Raw genomic sequence first — 18,264 nt, 5'->3', positions numbered from 1 at the left:
ACTATTCTAATCCTTTCAGATGGTTCTTTCCCTGACTTCAGGCAGCTTTCTCACATGCGTGCACCAATCAGTATTGCACTAAATATTCTGAGGGAACTGTTCATAGATCTTTGAGTTTCTGCCTGTATAGCTTTCTTTTTTGTTTTTCTGTCCTACAAACTCTAGCCACACTGTACTCCCTGAAGTCAAGTTCATCTCCTCATCTCTGGGAGCCCATTGCATTCTGCTCCCTATTGTACAATCTGAAAACTCTCTCAAATTGGAGTAATCATTGAGCTCGTTTGTTTTCACTGTCAGTCCTTCACTGCATAAAGAAAAAAATTATTAGTAGTATTTGTCTTTTTGTTTTGTTGCTTATTTCAAGAAGGTAAATCCAGTCTCTACTATTGCAACTTCACTAAAAGTTCAGGATAGCTGATTTTAAGGTTGGTTTGGGTTTTTTTTTAATATTCTAAAATTTCTCTGTAATATATATAATGTGTAATGACTTTCTTTTTAAGTTTGTTGGGAATTCCCTGAGCTTCCTGCAACTAGTGATCAGCACCTTCCAACATTTTTTGAAATTTCTCATTTATTATCTCTTAAACTATCACTTTGTCTCTATTGAGTGAAGTTGCTCAGTCGTGTCTGACTCCTTGCGACCCCATGGACTGTAGCCTACCGGGCTTCTCCATCCATGGGATTCTCCAGGCAAGAATACTGGAGTGGGTTACCATTTCCTTCTCCCGGGGATCTTCCTGATCCAGGGATCGAACCCGGGTCTCCTGCATTGGAGGCAGGCACTTTAACCTCTGAGCCACCAGGGAATTAACTCTTCTGAAATGCTAATTGAATAAAAATAGGCTGATAAAATTTGAATGATTTCTTTCCCAAGTTGTTGAGTATTTTAAATGCATTTTTCTTCCAATAGAAATGTACTTATCACCAACTATGTGTCAGATACCGTACTTAGGAATGAAGAAAAATAAATAAGAAATTAAATCTGTCCTTGAAAACATTTACATACTGAAGTCTGCAAGAGGACAGAAGCACAGATATTTATAATATATAAATATAAGGTTTTCTGATCAAGTCACTATGGACACATGAAGAAAGTTATCTGTAACACAGACTTGCTAGAAAGGTCAAGTAAAAGAGTATTTCTCAGAGAGGATATCTTAGAGATAAGTAAGAAGTTATACAGACTTAATATTATAATTTTGAAAAGAAAAATTAAATAGCTAACATACTAATGAATTTCAAAAAGAAAACATTCTAATAACTGATCACATATGAATTCCCAAAGGCCCTGCGTGATCTAGACTTCTCCAGCTTCACCTCATACCATTTTTCTCCTAGCTCTCTTGCTCCAGTCATACTAGACTCTTTCAGTTCCTCATATGTCATGTCCTTTCACAATTTAGAGACCTTTATTCATGCTGCTTTTTTGTGTAAAATGCTCTCATCTCACCCTTCTATGCCACTTAGCTTTCTACTTTTTAAACCTCTACTTCAAGGTTCAACAATTCAAATGTCATTTTCTTAAAGAAATCATCCCTCCTCTACATTAAGTAAAATATCCTTTGTACACTTCCTTAGTATCTCAATTCCCCCTTTAATGAAACTCATCATACTTAAATCCTTATTCATTGTATGCTTTCACCAATACTTTAGAAACTCTGAGGGCAAGAATCATGACTATCTTATTCACCACTCCATAGAGCTAACACATAAGAACTCAATAAAAATCAGTTGGACTGACTGTACCTGACTTTTAAGCTTAGGAATCACAACATACTTTAGGATGAGCAAACTCGTCACTGAGCAGGTTCCCCTCCTGACCATCTAACAGAAGGAGGGCAATCAAGCTTTCAATACTATCATATCAGTTACTACTATAAGAATGGACAAACACTTGGTTTTTAGTTCCATTAATAAAAATATTTCATATAGTTTTATCATTCAATAAATAAATATTTTCTAAAAAGACTTACCAAAATGTTTTTCTTATGTCGTTTCTCTTTTATATGTTTATGAGCTCCCTGGATGTTTTCAATGTGAATTAAGCAAAGTTTGCATAGATATCGGCAATTGGTATATTCTGGTGAGCGCTAAAAAAAAGTTAAAAACACATTTTTTCAGAAAACAGAAACAGTAAAAATTTTTTACTATATATGTTAACACAACTATGTAAATATATGAGGCAAAAATAAGCAGTGAAGTAATACTTTTTAATAAACAATTCAATACTCATACACCCAAGAGGTAGATATCCTTTTAAAGTAGTCATCATAGGAGATAATATACTAATTTCAAACAATATCATGTATTCATCTAATATAGTGTTTAGAATTCATTGTAAAATAAGGCAGTATTATTATTTATGTTGCCAACACGCCAAAAATTGGTTTCAAAATTTCAGTCTTTTTGATTCCTATAAAAGATAACATCTACTCTCAAATTGGGGATTTCAAAAGAATCTACAAATATGGGGCTTCCCTGGTGGCTCAGCTGTACAGAATCTGCCTGCCAGTGCAGGAGATGCAGGTCTGATTCCTGAATAAGGAAGACCCCCTGGAGAAGGAAATAGCAACACACTCCAGTACTCTTGCCTGGGAAGTCTCATGGACAGAGCAGCCTTGCAGGCTTCAGTTCATGGAGTCGCAAAAGAGTCGGACACAACTTTAGCGACTAAATAAGCAACAAGTACTATAAACCCAGAAGACAACTCCAAAAGATGAGTTGTGAAAACACTCTAATCAATTACAATCACATGGGAATAAATGGATAACCTCTTGAGGTAACTACTATAAAAGGGAAAACAATTACGACACATGGAAAGTAGCAGTCACAACACTTAAATCATACTTTCTACATGCAATCTTGAAATAATAAAAAGTTTAAAATTTCAAAGTGCCTGTTATATGCTAGGCACCATGCTAGATGTTCGACATAAAATTTATCATTTTAACTCCCCTAATAATCCTATTACATTGGTATTATCTTCATTTCATACACTTGAGGGAAAAAAAGCTCACAGAGCTTGTAACTTTTACAAGGATACAACAGTATTACAAAGTAGACACTGATTTAATTTCATGTACATCTGAGCCCAAAGCCAAGACTAAATCCACCAAAGACCCTAAGATGATACAATAAAAAATTATCAAAACACAATGAATCTATGTTGAATTTTAAAACATTGTTTCTAGTTCCTTACACTGAAATTGCAGCAATGCTTAATTTTTACCTCATACTGACCTTCAATAGGCTGCAAAGAGATTCTCTTACTTCAGAACATAACACAATTTCCTTTAAATAAGAAACCTGCCCCAATTTAGCAACAGTCCTGCCACAGATCAAAAATAAACATAGCTTTCACTCATAGAGTATCCATTATTATTAACCTTACAATAACCCTATGAGGAATTCCTCATTTTACTGGCAAAGCAACTAAATCCCTAGAATTAAGAAATTTGCCCAAGGCAATAAGCAAGTAAGAAAAATCAGTTCAATCTAGTCATTTCTTTAAAATTACTTCAAATCTGTCCTTATTGGGGAATGAATTAAGCCTTCACAGATACTTCTCTTAGTTTCTGACCATAACTACTTCTTAATTCACCAAATATTTTCTGAGCTCATACTATATGTCAAATATTCTCTATGAGCTGAAGATAATAATATAAACAAAACAGATGAAAATTCTTGTCCTCATGAATTTACATTCTAAGATAGAAAAACAGGTAATAAATAAACAAATGCACAAATAAAAAAATAGGAATTTAAGGGAGGTATCTTTTTTAAAAATAGAATCATCATTTACTGATAAAAATGACTTAAAGGAAGTAAAGGACTGAGTTGTATGGATGTATGAAGACATTTCAAGTGAAGAGAAATGTGAATGCTAAGACCCTGAGGAAGGAATGTGCTTAATTTGTTTGAGAAACTGTGAAAAAAAAAGCTACAATGACTGAAGAGAGAGGTAACAGAAGTCAGATCACAAGGCCCCTTATAAGGACTCTATGGATTCTATGTGTGAGGGGAAGGTACTGACGACTTCTGAGCAGAGAATTACAAGATCTAATCTAATTTTACAGGGATCACTTGCTTTCTTTATCAAGAAAAGAAACAAAAAGAACTTATTGCTATTATAAGCACACTGCAATAATCCAGATGACACTGACTTGATTCAAGGTAAGAATTGTGGAAGTGGCGAGAAGGGCTGGACTGAGGAGTTGAAAGCATAAATACAAAATACCTAAAGCCATGAATATGGATGATGTCACTAAGGAAATCATATGCCCACTTATCAGACAACTTTTTCAAATGTAAAATGTGAGCAGACAAGGACATGCCTGGAATCTTTTAGTAAGAAAAGCTTGATATAACACTGAATGGGGAGACAAAAGGCCTGAAATGACATCTTAACTGATCTTGGATAAATTTCTAACACTTAAACCTGCTTCTATGGCCATAAAAATGAAGTAATAAAAATTGCCCTACTTGGTAAAATAACTCATTTCTACAAGTAGCTAATCTTTATTTAGTACTTAGCATACACCAGGCGCTGCACCAAGAACTTTATCTCTACTATCTAATTGTCATAGCCCAACAAGCAAATTCCTACCAACTTCATTTTAATGATAATCTGAGGTTTAAATAACTTACCAATGTTAACCAGTTTAAAGAAGTTAAATAACTTACCAATTCTAACCACTTACTTAATCAGTAAGCAGCAGAACTAAGACCCAGTGACTCCAAAACCCATTTATTTAACCAGGATGCAAACTATCTCTAATTACTAACCAACTACTATGTGCAAGGTACTGTATTAAGCATAACAATAAATAAGACAAAAATGTCCTCATCATCATGAAGCTTCTAGTTTCACAGAAGGGACACATGAAAAATACAATGGTTAAAAATTTCTTTATTATAGTATTTTATTTTACCATTAACAAACACATTGGTAAGTTTACGTAGACCAGCTAGAATAGATTTGTGTCCTGAACAACCAATGGATCAAACAAAAAATTAAAGGGAAATAAAAAAGTTTCTTGAGACAAAATTGGAAAAATAACATACCAGAACCTGTGGGATACAGCAAGAGCAGCTCTAAGAGGAAAGTTCAAAGCAATAAATGTCTATATTAAGAAGAAAAGAAAATGAAAGTGAAAGTCGCTCAGCCGTGTCTGACTCTTTACGACCCCATGGACTATACAGTTCATCGAATTTTCCAGGAAGGAATACTGGAGTGGGTTGCCTTTCCCTTCTTCAGGGGATCTTCCCAACCCAGTGATGGAACCCAGGTCTCCCGCATTGAAAGCGGATTCTTTACCAGCTGAAACACAAGGGAAGCCCAAGAATACTGGAGTGAGTAGCCTATCCCTTTTCCAGTGGATCTTCTCAGTCCAGGAATCAAATCAGCCATAAGAAAAAACCAGAAAATCCTACCATTTGCAACAACATGGATGGACCTTGAAGGCATTATGCCAAGTAAAATAAGTGAGATAGATTAATACTCTATGATCTCACTTTTATATGGAATCATTTTTTTAAATCCCTCAAAGAAAAAGAGATCAGACTTCTGATTACCAGAGGCGGAGTGGAGAAGATGAGATACTGGAGAAGTGTGGATAAAAAGTACCAACTTGTACTTATAAGATAAATAAGCACCAGGAATATAATGAGCACTGCTGTTATGATATATAAGAAAGTTGCTGAGAGTAAATCCTAAAAGTTCTCATCAAAGAATATTTATTACTTTTTTATTTTCTTTTTATTGCATCTATATGAGAAGATGTTAGCTAAACCTACTGTAATTATTTCAATCCATGTAAATGGAATCATCATGCTATATACCTTAAATTTATACAGTCAGTGTATGTCAATTACTTCTCAATAACACTGGAAAAAATAAAAGCTGTAATTTTAAATTAAAAAAAAAAAGATTCCTGGGCATGGCGAGTCTAAGTATTTCATAATCAATATTTAACACTTACTATCAGGTAGCACAGTCATAAAGAATCCACCTGTCACTGCAGGAGACACAAGAGACTGGATTTGATCCCTGAGTGGGGAAGATTCCCCTGGAGTAAGAAATGGCAACCCACTCCAGTATTCTTGCCTGGAAAATTCCATGGACAGAGGAGTCTGGTGGGCTACAGTCCATGGGGTTAAAAAGAGTTGGACACGACTGAGCATGCATGCACACATGGGAAAATTTACTCTCTTGATCTACATTGATCCCCAACCTTTCTGGCATCATCAATGGGTTTCATGGAAGGTAAGTTTTCCATTGATGGGGCAGGATGGTTTTGGGATGATTCAAGCACATTACATATACTGTTCACTTTATTTCTATTACTATTGCATCAGCCTCACCTCAGATCATCAGTTATTAGATCCTGGAGGTTGGGGACCCAGATCTAACAGTTTGGGTTTATTCCTTCTTGCTACAGGTTAAAAAGTCTACGTCTTTACTCTTCGATTAGATATCCATAAGTAAACTGTGAACCAAATACCTGATGCAATTAAAAGCAAGCTGGTAAGAATATTCTTAATGAGCATTTAAAATTGGTAAAGAAAAGTTTTATTTAAGAATATACTGGGTTGAAAACAAGAGGTTTTGGAGGGCATGAAAACCAAGAAGGTGTCAGAAAAAGAAGAGTTTATAGACATCTATGCTGGTACTGGCACGCGGATTTTACATCATTACTATTTAAATTCAACAACAATATGTTTTATATGCTTTCAAGATTTCTTTCACCTCAGGTCCTTCTTTCCTACTACTATCAAATATCCATTCCACCCCAACTTCTTCCTTTTCCCAACAAGTGACTTTTCCTACTTCATATACTACACATTTTCACATCTGGTCCCCTGCTTGTATTTCTTGAAAACACATTTCACCTTTCCTTTATAGATGTGATAGAATTTACCTACACCACCATTCTCCAACCCACCTACTCAACTCCTAGCCATTTCTGCAAACTCAGTTCCAATGTCACTTTCTTATAAAGCATTCCCAAATTTATGCCTCTATACCCCAACTCAAGTTGAGATCCCATTTTCAAACAATATTGTTACTACTATTATTATTTGCTTACATGTCTTTCTCTAAAAGAAACCCTAGAAAAGCAGTATAATGAAGCCATGTACGCCCCAATTCTAACTTTTTATCACCAGATCATGGCACAAGTACTCAATATTTATCCTGATAATACACAGATCCAGACTAATTCCAGACTTAGGAAAGAGAAAGTGAGAGGAAAGACAGAACTATGTAAAACAGCAAACTGAAAAAAAGGCTTCCTTCTAACTAGGATTTTCTGAAACTATATAAGCCAAACTCTTTCCTATTTTATATACTCTTTGATATTCCTTCCTACTTTCAGAGGATAACTACTTTGTCATAAGTTTTACTAATGACTCAGGATTGCCTTCTTCAATTTAGATATGACCTTTTTCTAAGTTATACAAAGTCACACCATTTCTTTCTTTCCTTATTTATCAGAAATGATGACCTATTTATTATATTAGGTTGGTGCAAAAGTAATTGCAAGTCTGGATTGCTGAAATTTGCCATTTGATACTGGAATACATTCTTAAATAAATGTTATGTTATACATCATTTGAATCTCCATTTCTTGCTTTATGTTTTTTGCTAATGAATTATTACCTGCTGTTTATTTTATATGTATTTTAGACTATAGAAACGACGTTAGACAAAAAGTAAATTCCAGTGATTTTCTTATTTGAGTTAAAAATGAGTTATAAAGCAGCAGAGACAACTTGCAACATCAACAATGCATTTGGCCAGGAACTGCTAATGAAGGTTTAGTACAGTGGTGGCTCGAGAAGTTTTGTAAAGGAAATGGAAGACTTGAAGATGAAGAGCATAATGGCTGGCCACTGGAAGGTGACAATGACCAACTGAGAGGACCGTCGAAACTGATCCTCTTATAACTACAGGAAAAGTTGATGAGTGATGAAACAAAACGTGACGAAAAGTGGATTTTACACAACTAGCAATGACCAGCTCAGTGGCTGGACCGAGAAGAAGCTCCAAAGCACTTCCCAAAGTCAAACTTGCACCAAAAAAGGTCATGGTCACTGGTGGTCTGCTGCCAGTCTGATCCACTACAGTGTTCTGAATCCTGGAGAAACCAATACAGGGAAGATGCTTCCACAGGATGCAGAAAATGCTTTCCAAGAGTTCATTGAATCAAGCATGTATTTTTATGCTACAGGAATAAACACACTTATTTCTCATTGGCAAAAATGTCTTGATTATAATGGTTCCTATTTTGATTAATAAAGATGTGTCTAAGCCTAGTTATAATGATTTAAAATTCAGGGTCTAAAACCATACTTACTTTTGCACCAACCTAATATTTCCTTGTATGCATACTCACAAATATTCTAAGAATCTATTTAAGAACAAAATTATTTATGGTTCTTTCTTTCAACATCTAGCAGTGTTTTTGTTGTTAAGGCTGGGAATGTGTATTTCTAGGTCAGGGAATTAATAAGTTCTTAGGAACAAGATACGGATGGCTAGAACAGTTCCTAATACATAGAAGATACTCAGTAAATATGGGAGAAAAGAGAAAAGAGAAAACCTAGGGGGAAGGGAGAAAGTTTAGTATATCCTGTAGTATTTGCTATTTTATTTGGCACTCCAAACAGACTGTTAACTTCTAATGGGCAGAAACTGTGCCATATTCACCAATATATCCCCAGTGTTTAGCACAGTATCTAGAACATAAGAAGCTCTCCATATCTATTTGATAAATGAGTAAATCAGGGGTAAGCACAACTTTTGTAAAGGAACAAAGTAATATCTCAGCAAATAGTTTATGCTTTTGGTAAAGAGTACATATTTTATGCTTAGTGATCCAAATACACTGCAACAAGTATTCAAAACTCAACTCTGTCATAGGAGCAAGAAAGCAGCCATAGATAATAAGGATGACATGGCTGTGTGCCAATAAAACTGTTCCTAAAAACATGAGGTATTTTACCACAATTTACAAGGTGATAAGCCATAGTCTGTCAAGCCCTGGGATGAAAGAATGAAGTCAAGACTCACAGATGAAAGGATTTGCAGAACGAATGGAGCAAAAGAGAGGGAGAAAAGAAGAAAAGAAAGAGGGAAGGAAGGGGAAATGAGTGATATCTCTGCCTAAGGAATATTGTAAGAAAAATAAAAAGAGCTGTACTTGGTTGAACATGCACTTTCCTCCAAATAACTAAAACAATATAGTATACTTTTTCAAGTCGAAAGATGTGATCTCTTTCTAAGCGTTCTTCTGCTTGTTTCAAGCCTAGCCTCTGCTCAGGTGTCAATGTAGATTCATCTATCACAGTGGCATTTTCTAAATAGTCCATCTCTGAAGAATTTTCTTTATTAGATTCATCACTCTTCATTTTACCTAGAAAAGGAAGCAATCACTTAGTTACCATCAACAGAATTCGTAAATTTTTAAAAATTTAATGAAAAACAGACATTCAATGTATACACATACAGAAAAAATATTTTTCCTTGGTAGTGCAAATTGGTATACCTACATAAAATACTAAGTAAAAGATACACATGATATCAAAATTCACACACAAAAAACTACTTCATGGGTCAAATGCCTATCTTCTTCTGACCTACCTATATCAAAAAAGACAACTGTGACTGACTCACTATACAAGGCTAACATGACATACCATCTTGCAGAATCTCCAAAGTAAACATGATATAAAGCTACTTTAAATCCCAAAAGTGACTCACTGAACTAAAGTCACTTCAGTGACTTTATCTCTATAAAGTATGAGCTAAAAGAACATATATACGCCAAACCACAAATTCACAAATCTATGAGGGTCCTTCTTCTTTGCTTTCACTGAACTCAATAGATATTTCAACCAGATCAATATTTTTTCTTTGTTTCTCCTAGCTAGATTGTAATCTCTTTAAAGCACAGACTATGTACTTTCAATCCATGCATTTCTAGCACCTATCAATATATACTTGGAATATAGTAGGTTCCAACATGCAATAATGTATGTTCCACCAGTGTGATATTTTAAAACAAATTGAATCATGTAACTCTCATGCTTAAAATACCTAATGGGCTCTCATAAAGTTCAGAATAAAGTTTTAAATTCTCTAACACACAACACACAGTACTTGTCCTCTTGCAGGCAGTCAACAGTTTAAATACAATAATTCCAAGCTGTGCAAACACTATAAAGGAAAAAAAAAACAAGTAACGGAAAAGGAGATAAACTTTCAGGGAAGGCTTTTCTGAGATTTTAAGCCAAGACCTCAAAAACAGAGCTGGGGCTCCCCTGATGGTCCAGTGGTTAAGACTTCACTTTCCAATGCATGGGGTGTGGGTTCAATCCCTGGCTGGGGAACTAAGATCCCACATGCCTCATGGCCAAAAAGCCAAAACATAAAACAGAAGCAATACTGTAACAAATTCAATAAAGACTTAAAATGGAAAATAAAAAGTTTAAAAATTTTTTGAAAGAGCTAAGTAGTCTATATCTTCAACCTTATATCCTGCCCTAACACTTTCCACTTCATTCATAACAAATGTGTTACAATGGATCACTGTGTTCCAAGGATCAATGCCTTTACATGTTCTGTTTCCTCTACTATCAAGGCCCGTCCCACTTCAACTAGCACTGTTTACCTGTACTGCAAAAATCAGCTTAAGCTTCACCTGTTTCAGAAGACAGTTTGATATTTATATTCTCCGAGCACTCTCTATTATCTCACATTTTCACAGTAATATAATTTGTATTCATTTATCTACATGTTACATTAGATAATGAATTCCTTGATGCTAATGACCAGGTCTTATTCACTTTTGTACCTTCAGATTTTAATACAATGCTAGACCAGAGATGACAATAACAGTGTGTTAAATTGACTTGGACAAATCTAATAACACTTTTAAAAGTAAATGCTCACAGATAATCAATAAACTTCTCCCTGCTGCCCTGAAAAGCCACTCTACACGCCATCTATAAGAACCCTGAAAGTTGGTTCTTTCTTTTGATAGCACTAATTTTCTGAACAAAAACAGTGTGCCGCTGGAGGTGGTATGTCTCCTACCACAAGAAGGGCACAATTGGAGTATTACTTAGCAATAAGAAAGAATGATATACCAATACCTACTAAAATATGGATGAATCTTAAAATATACTAAGTGAAAGAAGTCAAACCCAAAAGGCCACATGCGTCACAATTTCATTCATATAAAAGAGGCAATCTACAGAGACAGAGACTAAATTAGTGGTTGGCAGTACCTAGGAGGACAGGATAATGAGTAGTGACTGCTAATGGGTATGGAATTTCTTTTAGAGGTGGTGATAATATTCAAGATTTAGACAATGGTAATGTCTACACAATTTTATAAACACACTAAAAAACACTAAATTGTATATTTTTAAATGGCAAACATTATGGTGTATGAATTGTATCTCAAAACATAAAAAGGTAAATGGGAGAAACTTTAAATATGACATGATAATAAGAACTTTGGAGAAAAATTAAAATGGTACAAGGAATAAGGAGCGCCAGAAGTAGAGGTAAGGGTTATAAATTTTAGATAAGCAACCCAGCAAAAGGCTCAATGAGAAGGTGAAGGAGTAAGACAGCTAGCCATGTGGCCATCTGGAAGAAGAGTGTTCCAGGCAAAGAAAAAAGCAAATACAAAAGACAACAGGTGACCATTTGCCTTCACATTTGAGGAACTGCAAGGAAATCATGCTGTTGGAACAGAGAAAAAGGATAAGAAGTAGATGAATGAGAGCAGAGAAGCAGGGGGGAGTGTCGAAAATCACAAGGTCACAGCAAGGACACTAGCTTTTACTCTGATATATTGAAAACCACTGAAACATTCTGAATAGCAGTAACACAATCTGAATAATTTTAACAGGATCATTCTGGCTGCTATGTTGAAAACATAAGGAATTGTGGTATAAGTGAAAAGTAAAAAGATGAGTTACTAATAGGTTCTGCTGCCAAAAGCATGATCCTGACCACCAGCAGCAGCAGTTTCATTCAGGAGCTCGTTAGAAATCCAGCATCATCAGACTCTTAACTTTCTAAATAAAAAACCCCAGAGAATGGAGCCCAAGAATCTGGGCTCCATTTTAATTTTAATACACTTCCCAGGTGATTCCTATACACATTAAAGTTTGAGAAGCCCAGATCTAGAATATTCTCCCTTCAAATATTTACCAGGAGCACTCTCTCACGTCTTTTCTTCAAATATTTGCTCTAATGTCACCTTCTCAGTGACAATTTAAATATGAAACACCATCACCAGACACAGCAGCATCATTCTTTCATTCTTTATGACCTTTCCTATTTTATTTATAATATTTATCACCATCTAACTTATTACATACTTCTGTTACTTACTATGTTTGCCATCTATTTCTTCCCACTAGAATATTAACTCCATAAGTGTAGTATTACCTGTTTTGTTCATTGTTATATTCTCAGTGACTAGATCAGTAACTGGCACAAGGCAGATATCACTCAAAATATTTTTTAAATGTATGAATGGCAAAAGGAGAAACTGTGTAACTGCTACACATGAGCCAAAGTTGGACTCAATGAAAATTAATTCACTAATCAGGTGGGCCTGAGATTAATCAAAAGTCTGTAACCTATGTTAAATTAAGTCCAAATAGACAATGACCTAGACGAAGAGATTTTATTTAATTTACAAAGGGGAAATCTATGTAAAAATTTAACTTACAAAATAGAAAAAAAAAGTGCTACATAATTATGTATCAACATGACTTCAAGGCCAATATTATACATATTGAAGAGAATTCTTTAAGCCCTTATTTATGAAATGATTACTATAACTCATTCTCATTACTTTATTAAAACAAGTCTCCCAAAAGGACCTCTACTCGGTCTACTATCTTCCTTAAGCTAGTTCAACTTGTTTTCCACGTTAACAAACCACAAAACTGCACTTAATTGGAGAAATAATAATAATAAAGGATATTCATTGCCATTGTGCCTACTGTGTCAAGGACTACCTGAAACATTCTATGAATTATTTCACTTAACCTTTATAACAAAGGCAGCAGCACCTCCACTCTTTAAAAAAATGAGGAAACTGAAGATATGTTGTTAAGGATAGGCAGCTTATCCAAGATCACAAAGTTCTAAAGTGAGGAAGATAAGATTCAAAACCTATGAAATTTTACTCCAGAGCTCACTAGCTTAACTACCTCACTCTGTCACTTTATTTTGTCACCTTTAAAAAAAAAATCTTTAAATCATAGCTTTAACTAATTAAAGTGATCAGACCCTTGTAAGTGATCTCATACACCAGCATTTCCCAACTTTAGTCACATATTATCATGTTTAGATTTGCCATATCCAAAAACTTCCAGTATTATTATTTATTTGATATTGTCTTTAATTTGGCTTACTTTTTGGGGCCTTATCCTAAGCCATATCTATAAAAGTATTATTTTTCTTTTACATACATACAGGTACCTCTACTAAATTTAAAAAAAAAAAGGGTCTGTCAATAAACCATTATCTGTGTACCACTAGAAACAAAAAGAAGTTATTTCTGAACTCTTTATTAGCATTTCTCAAAAAGTGGTAAATAATGACTTAAAAATAGCTTTTTCTAGTTATACATCAAAACTTTTATTCTTTTAGCCACAGAAACATCAGGAAAAAAGACTGCCAGGGAAGATTTATTAATTTCAACAAAATTAAGATTACTCAAGAGACATGGACAATATTTATAAGCAATTAATTACAGCTAATATCAAGATCCCATTAGAAAATTAATTTTACATTGATAGTTCTCAAGTAAATTCCAACAGTGTCCTGACAAATCTCTGTTCCCAGTTTTGTTCCCGTCAAAGAATGTGCTGCATTGTATCCCCAAAAATAGACATACACATATATATGTGAACACAGCGCTACCTCTTTAGTGGCTTCTCAAAACACTCATAAAGTCCTATCATATCCTAAAGGCCCCTTACTCTCTAATTCTTGTGTGGCTTTTTCAGCTCCATCTTTTGCCACATTCCTCCTCAAGTCCTTGTTTCAGTCATAATGAATCTCGGTCACACCTGCAGTCTCACATTTGCATCATGCCTTTTCTCAACCCAAAGTCTAAATGTTGTTGATGTTTAGTTACTAAGTTGTATCCGACTCTTTTGCCACCCCATGAACTGTAACAGCCTGCCACAGGCTCCTCTGTCCATGGGATTTCCCAAGCAAGAATACTGGAGTGGGTTACCATTTCCTTCTCCAGGGGATCTTTCCAACCCAGGGAATGAACCTGTGTCTCCCACATTGGCAGGCAGATTCTCTACCACTGAGCCACCAGGGAAGCCCCAAAAGTCTAAATACCTCAATTAAATCATGTACTTTCTCACTTCTAAGTTTTTGGCACTAAACTAGATTACCACCTTACTTATCTGTAATACCTTCACCTAACTAGAAGCTTCCTTGAGATCTGGGGCTGTGTTCTTTCGGTTTTCCGTTGTAAATACCTGACATATAATAGCAACTCGATACATGCATACACGTTTGGTCAATGAATGGGCATTGTATTACCAGGACCATTTAAAAACAGTATATGTGTCTGTGTGTGTACCAACTATAGAAGCCACTAAATTCGTATTTTCGCAAGCTTTGTCCTATCATAATAAATGTTTTTCCATCTAAAGAATGTCTTTTTCATAGTTAAAATTGTTAAACTAGGAAAAAATTTAAAGAACATTAATATTAAAAAATCTCTCCAAAACTGTGACTTGTGGGATAATCTAAGTTTTACTTACTCAAATCATCTGATATGTCTTCAGTTCCTGAAGCACTATCATCAGAATCACCAGTATTATCTGTACACGTTTGCTGCTTCTGAGGTCGTTGTGAGCTTTCCATAGCAGATTTTTCTTCTTCTGCAACACCAATATTCACTTTATCCAGAGAAGTAAAGGAACTTGGAATTTTTTTTCCAATGTGCTGTAATTCTGTCTGTCTCATGTTTTCTTTCAACAGTAAATTGGGTACCTTCTCAGCTTCTGCTGGCAGGCTGGGTGCCTTTTCTGATTTCACCTGAGAACCAGGTGCTTTTTCTGCTTTCCTCTGTGAATTAAGTGTCTTTTCTGCTACTATTGCCTGTGAACTGGGTGTCTTTTCTGTTTTCACTGGTGAATTAGGTGACTTTGATGGTTTTTCTGTTTTTGCCTGTAAACTGGGTGCTCTTTCTACTTTTGCCTGAGAAACAGGTAACTTTTCTGCTTTCACTGGTGAATTAGGTGATTTTTTTGCTTTGCAGTGACTTTGATCTCGAAGGACTAAATCTTTACCTGGAACACTGGCAGCATTTACTTTACATGATTTAACTTCTGTTTTTTCTATACAAATATCATTTTGCTTATTTTTTTTACTACTATTCCTATTTGGAGAGTTGGTCCCAATTTCTTTTATGGATTTATCATTTTTAGCTTTCAAAGTTTGATTAGTTATAACTTTAACTGCTTTGCTTTCTTCAGAAAGAGCCCAAGCATTCTTCTTTGGTTCATGATTTTCATTTTCAGAGGTCTTAGACTCTTCCATTATTTGAAAACCTGCTTCCTTCTATGATATTGTAAAGTGGCAGAGCTCCAGTAGTTTGAATTACTTCAAATCCAGTTTAGGCAAGCAAACTATTGGGTTAAGAAAAAACAACAACAAAAAAAAAATCTGTTATTTAAAATCCAAAAACCATTTTTAAAAAATTGGTTAGACATAAAAAAAAGCTTTTACAATTTACTTTCAAAACTGAATAGTAAAAAATAAAACATTTTAAACTCTGAAAACAATTTGAGAAAGGGTTAATGCCCACTTAGTAAATAACAGCAAAATGCCCATAAAGGAGGTTCTAATGTAATTCTGGCAAATGACATCAAAACATGGGAATTTTAGAAGTAAAATGCTGTTTTACATTAAACATTTCAACTAAAAGGGAAATAAAATTTGCAACTGATGTGCCACAATTAACCTAAAAGAAAATGAAGCAAAAGTAACACAACAAATCGGAAAAGACACTGATTCTAGGAAAGAGTTACAGCAAAAGAAGGGAATGGCAGAGGATGAAATGGTTAGATAGCATCATTAACTCAACAGACATGAGTTTGAGCAAACTCCAGGAGATAGTGAAGGACAGGGAAGCCTGGGATTCTGCAGTCCAGGGGGCTGCAAAGAGTCAGACATGACTTAGTGACTAAACACACATCCAGGTGGTAAGATCTTTCCCACATGACTTTCCTACTAAACACTACCTGTTTATGTCATTAATCTACTTCTAACTTGACCCTTTAAACATGGGGAATCAATGTCAACAGACTTTTTCCATCTCCAAAGAACAAAGAAGTTTAATAAAATCTTCTGAAGTAAGAAAAATTTAAAAAAACCAATGGGAACTCAGAGTTTAAAAATGACAGTAATATTCTGTATGATGATATAATGGTGGATATATGTCATTATACATTTGTCAAAAGCCACAGAATGGATATCTTTAAGACTGAACTCTAAAGTAAACTATGACTTTGGATGATAATGGTGTGTCAATGTAGGTTCATCAATTATAACAAATGTACCATTCTGGTGCAGGGATGTTGACAGTGGGGGAAGCTATTCCTGTGTGGGGGAAGGGAGTTACATGGGCACTATGGTTGGATGGCATTACCAACCCAATGGACATGAGTTTGAGCAAGTTCCAGAAGATGGTAGAGGACAAGGAAGCCTGGTGTGCTGCAATCCATGGGGTCACAAAGAGTCGGACGTGACTGAACAACTGAACAACAACAATGTACTTTCTGCCCAACTATATGGTGAAACTAAAACTGCTCTAAAAGAATAATGTTTACAAAAAGATAGTAATAATGAACAAAAAGTCAGAACCAATTTTTTTCTAAAATATTAAAAGAACTATTATACTTTTACCCCAGAGTACAAACTATAAACAAATCAAAATATTACATTTTATAGCCCCTCTATACGAGAAATAGCTTGTATACTATGTATTATGGAAATCAGGATTTTTTTTTTACTTTTCAGTTTGTCCTATATGCCTCAAATTGATACTTAAATTTACGCCTCTAAACAAAGATTAAAAACATGAATAAAAATTAGTCACCAAAAGCAAACTGCATGTAGCACTTTTGATTTAACTTGGTTAATTTATTAAATAACAAATTTGGGCAGTCAAACACCTCTAATCATATAACTATACATCATTTTACAACAAAAATACTACCTAAATTCAAAAGATCAGAACACAATTCATTTACTCCAAACTATGTTTATGTCAAAGCGTATTTTCAAAAAAATGAAAGAAATCAAACTTACCCATTTATGTCTTCACTGAAACATCTTATTCAACTTGGTGTGTGTGCATGCTCAGTCATGTCTGACTCGACCCCACAGACTGTAGCCTGCCAGGCTCCTCTGTCCATGGGATTCTCCTGGCAAGAACATTGGAGTGGGTTGCCATTTCCTCCTCCAGGCAATCCTCACCACCCAGGGATCGAACCTGAGTCTCCGGTCTCCTGCACTGGCAGGCAGATTCTTTACCCCTGAGCCATCTGGGATTACTAATTCTACAAACCTACTTGGACCTAGCTTTTATAATTTCTGTTTGTAGTACAGTCCTCTATGTTCTCTGCCTTCATCTCTGTTCAGATTAATATTATCTTTTATTTTAGAAACCTACTAGGTAGATAAGCAACAAGGATGTATTGTATAGCACAGGAAATTACAGCCATTATCTTGTGATAACTTTCAATGGAGTATAATCTCTAAAATCACTGAATCACTATGCTGCACACCTGTAACTAATATTGTAAATAAAATATATTTCAATTTAAAAAATTTTACTAGGCTTTTCTTTTTAAATTATTCTTTTTTTGTTTCCCTCCTGTGTCCTCACATGGTTGTCCCTCTGTCTCTAAATTATTCCATAATATTTAAAGAAATTAATTAAAACTTAAGCCAAAGCCATATTAGATTTTCACCATTAATTTCTTTTTTGACTAACATTATTTTCCAGTAAAAAGCTGGAAATATAGCACTTTTACCTATAAAAGAATGTTTTTGCTCCTGGATTTTTGGTATTTAAGTTTAATACATTTTTCTTTTATAATTCTTGATAAAGTTTTTTTTACATACCTGTCAAAACAGTTGTCAAACATATATAATTTCTTGTAGAAACTACTGCAGGTTCCTAATTTTAAAAATAA

The 18,264-nt window shown here is 34.8% G+C and overlaps 1 protein-coding gene across 16 annotated transcripts in view; it reads right to left on the bottom strand.

Annotated features, from left to right (window-relative positions):
- TUT4 (terminal uridylyl transferase 4) overlaps window positions 1–18,264 on the bottom strand; it is a 136,317-nt gene that overhangs the window by 86,405 nt on the left and 31,648 nt on the right. For all 16 annotated transcript variants that reach the window (XM_040231117.1, XM_040231127.1, XM_040231129.1 and 13 more), the window contains exons 2-4: window positions 14,821–15,690; window positions 9,253–9,416; window positions 1,974–2,090 (exon numbers count right to left, since the gene is read on the bottom strand). In XM_040231117.1, the coding sequence (XP_040087051.1) occupies window positions 1,974–2,090; window positions 9,253–9,416; window positions 14,821–15,601 (1,062 nt within the window). In that variant the 5' untranslated portion in view covers window positions 15,602–15,690. The remainder of the gene's footprint in view (window positions 1–1,973; window positions 2,091–9,252; window positions 9,417–14,820; window positions 15,691–18,264) is intronic.

The sequence above is a fragment of the Oryx dammah genome, unplaced genomic scaffold (genome assembly GCF_014754425.2).
Source record: "Oryx dammah isolate SB20612 unplaced genomic scaffold, SCBI_Odam_1.1 HiC_scaffold_28, whole genome shotgun sequence".
In the NCBI taxonomy this organism is placed as follows: domain Eukaryota; kingdom Metazoa; phylum Chordata; class Mammalia; order Artiodactyla; family Bovidae; genus Oryx; species Oryx dammah.
This window is presented reverse-complemented; position numbering and strand designations above follow the sequence as displayed.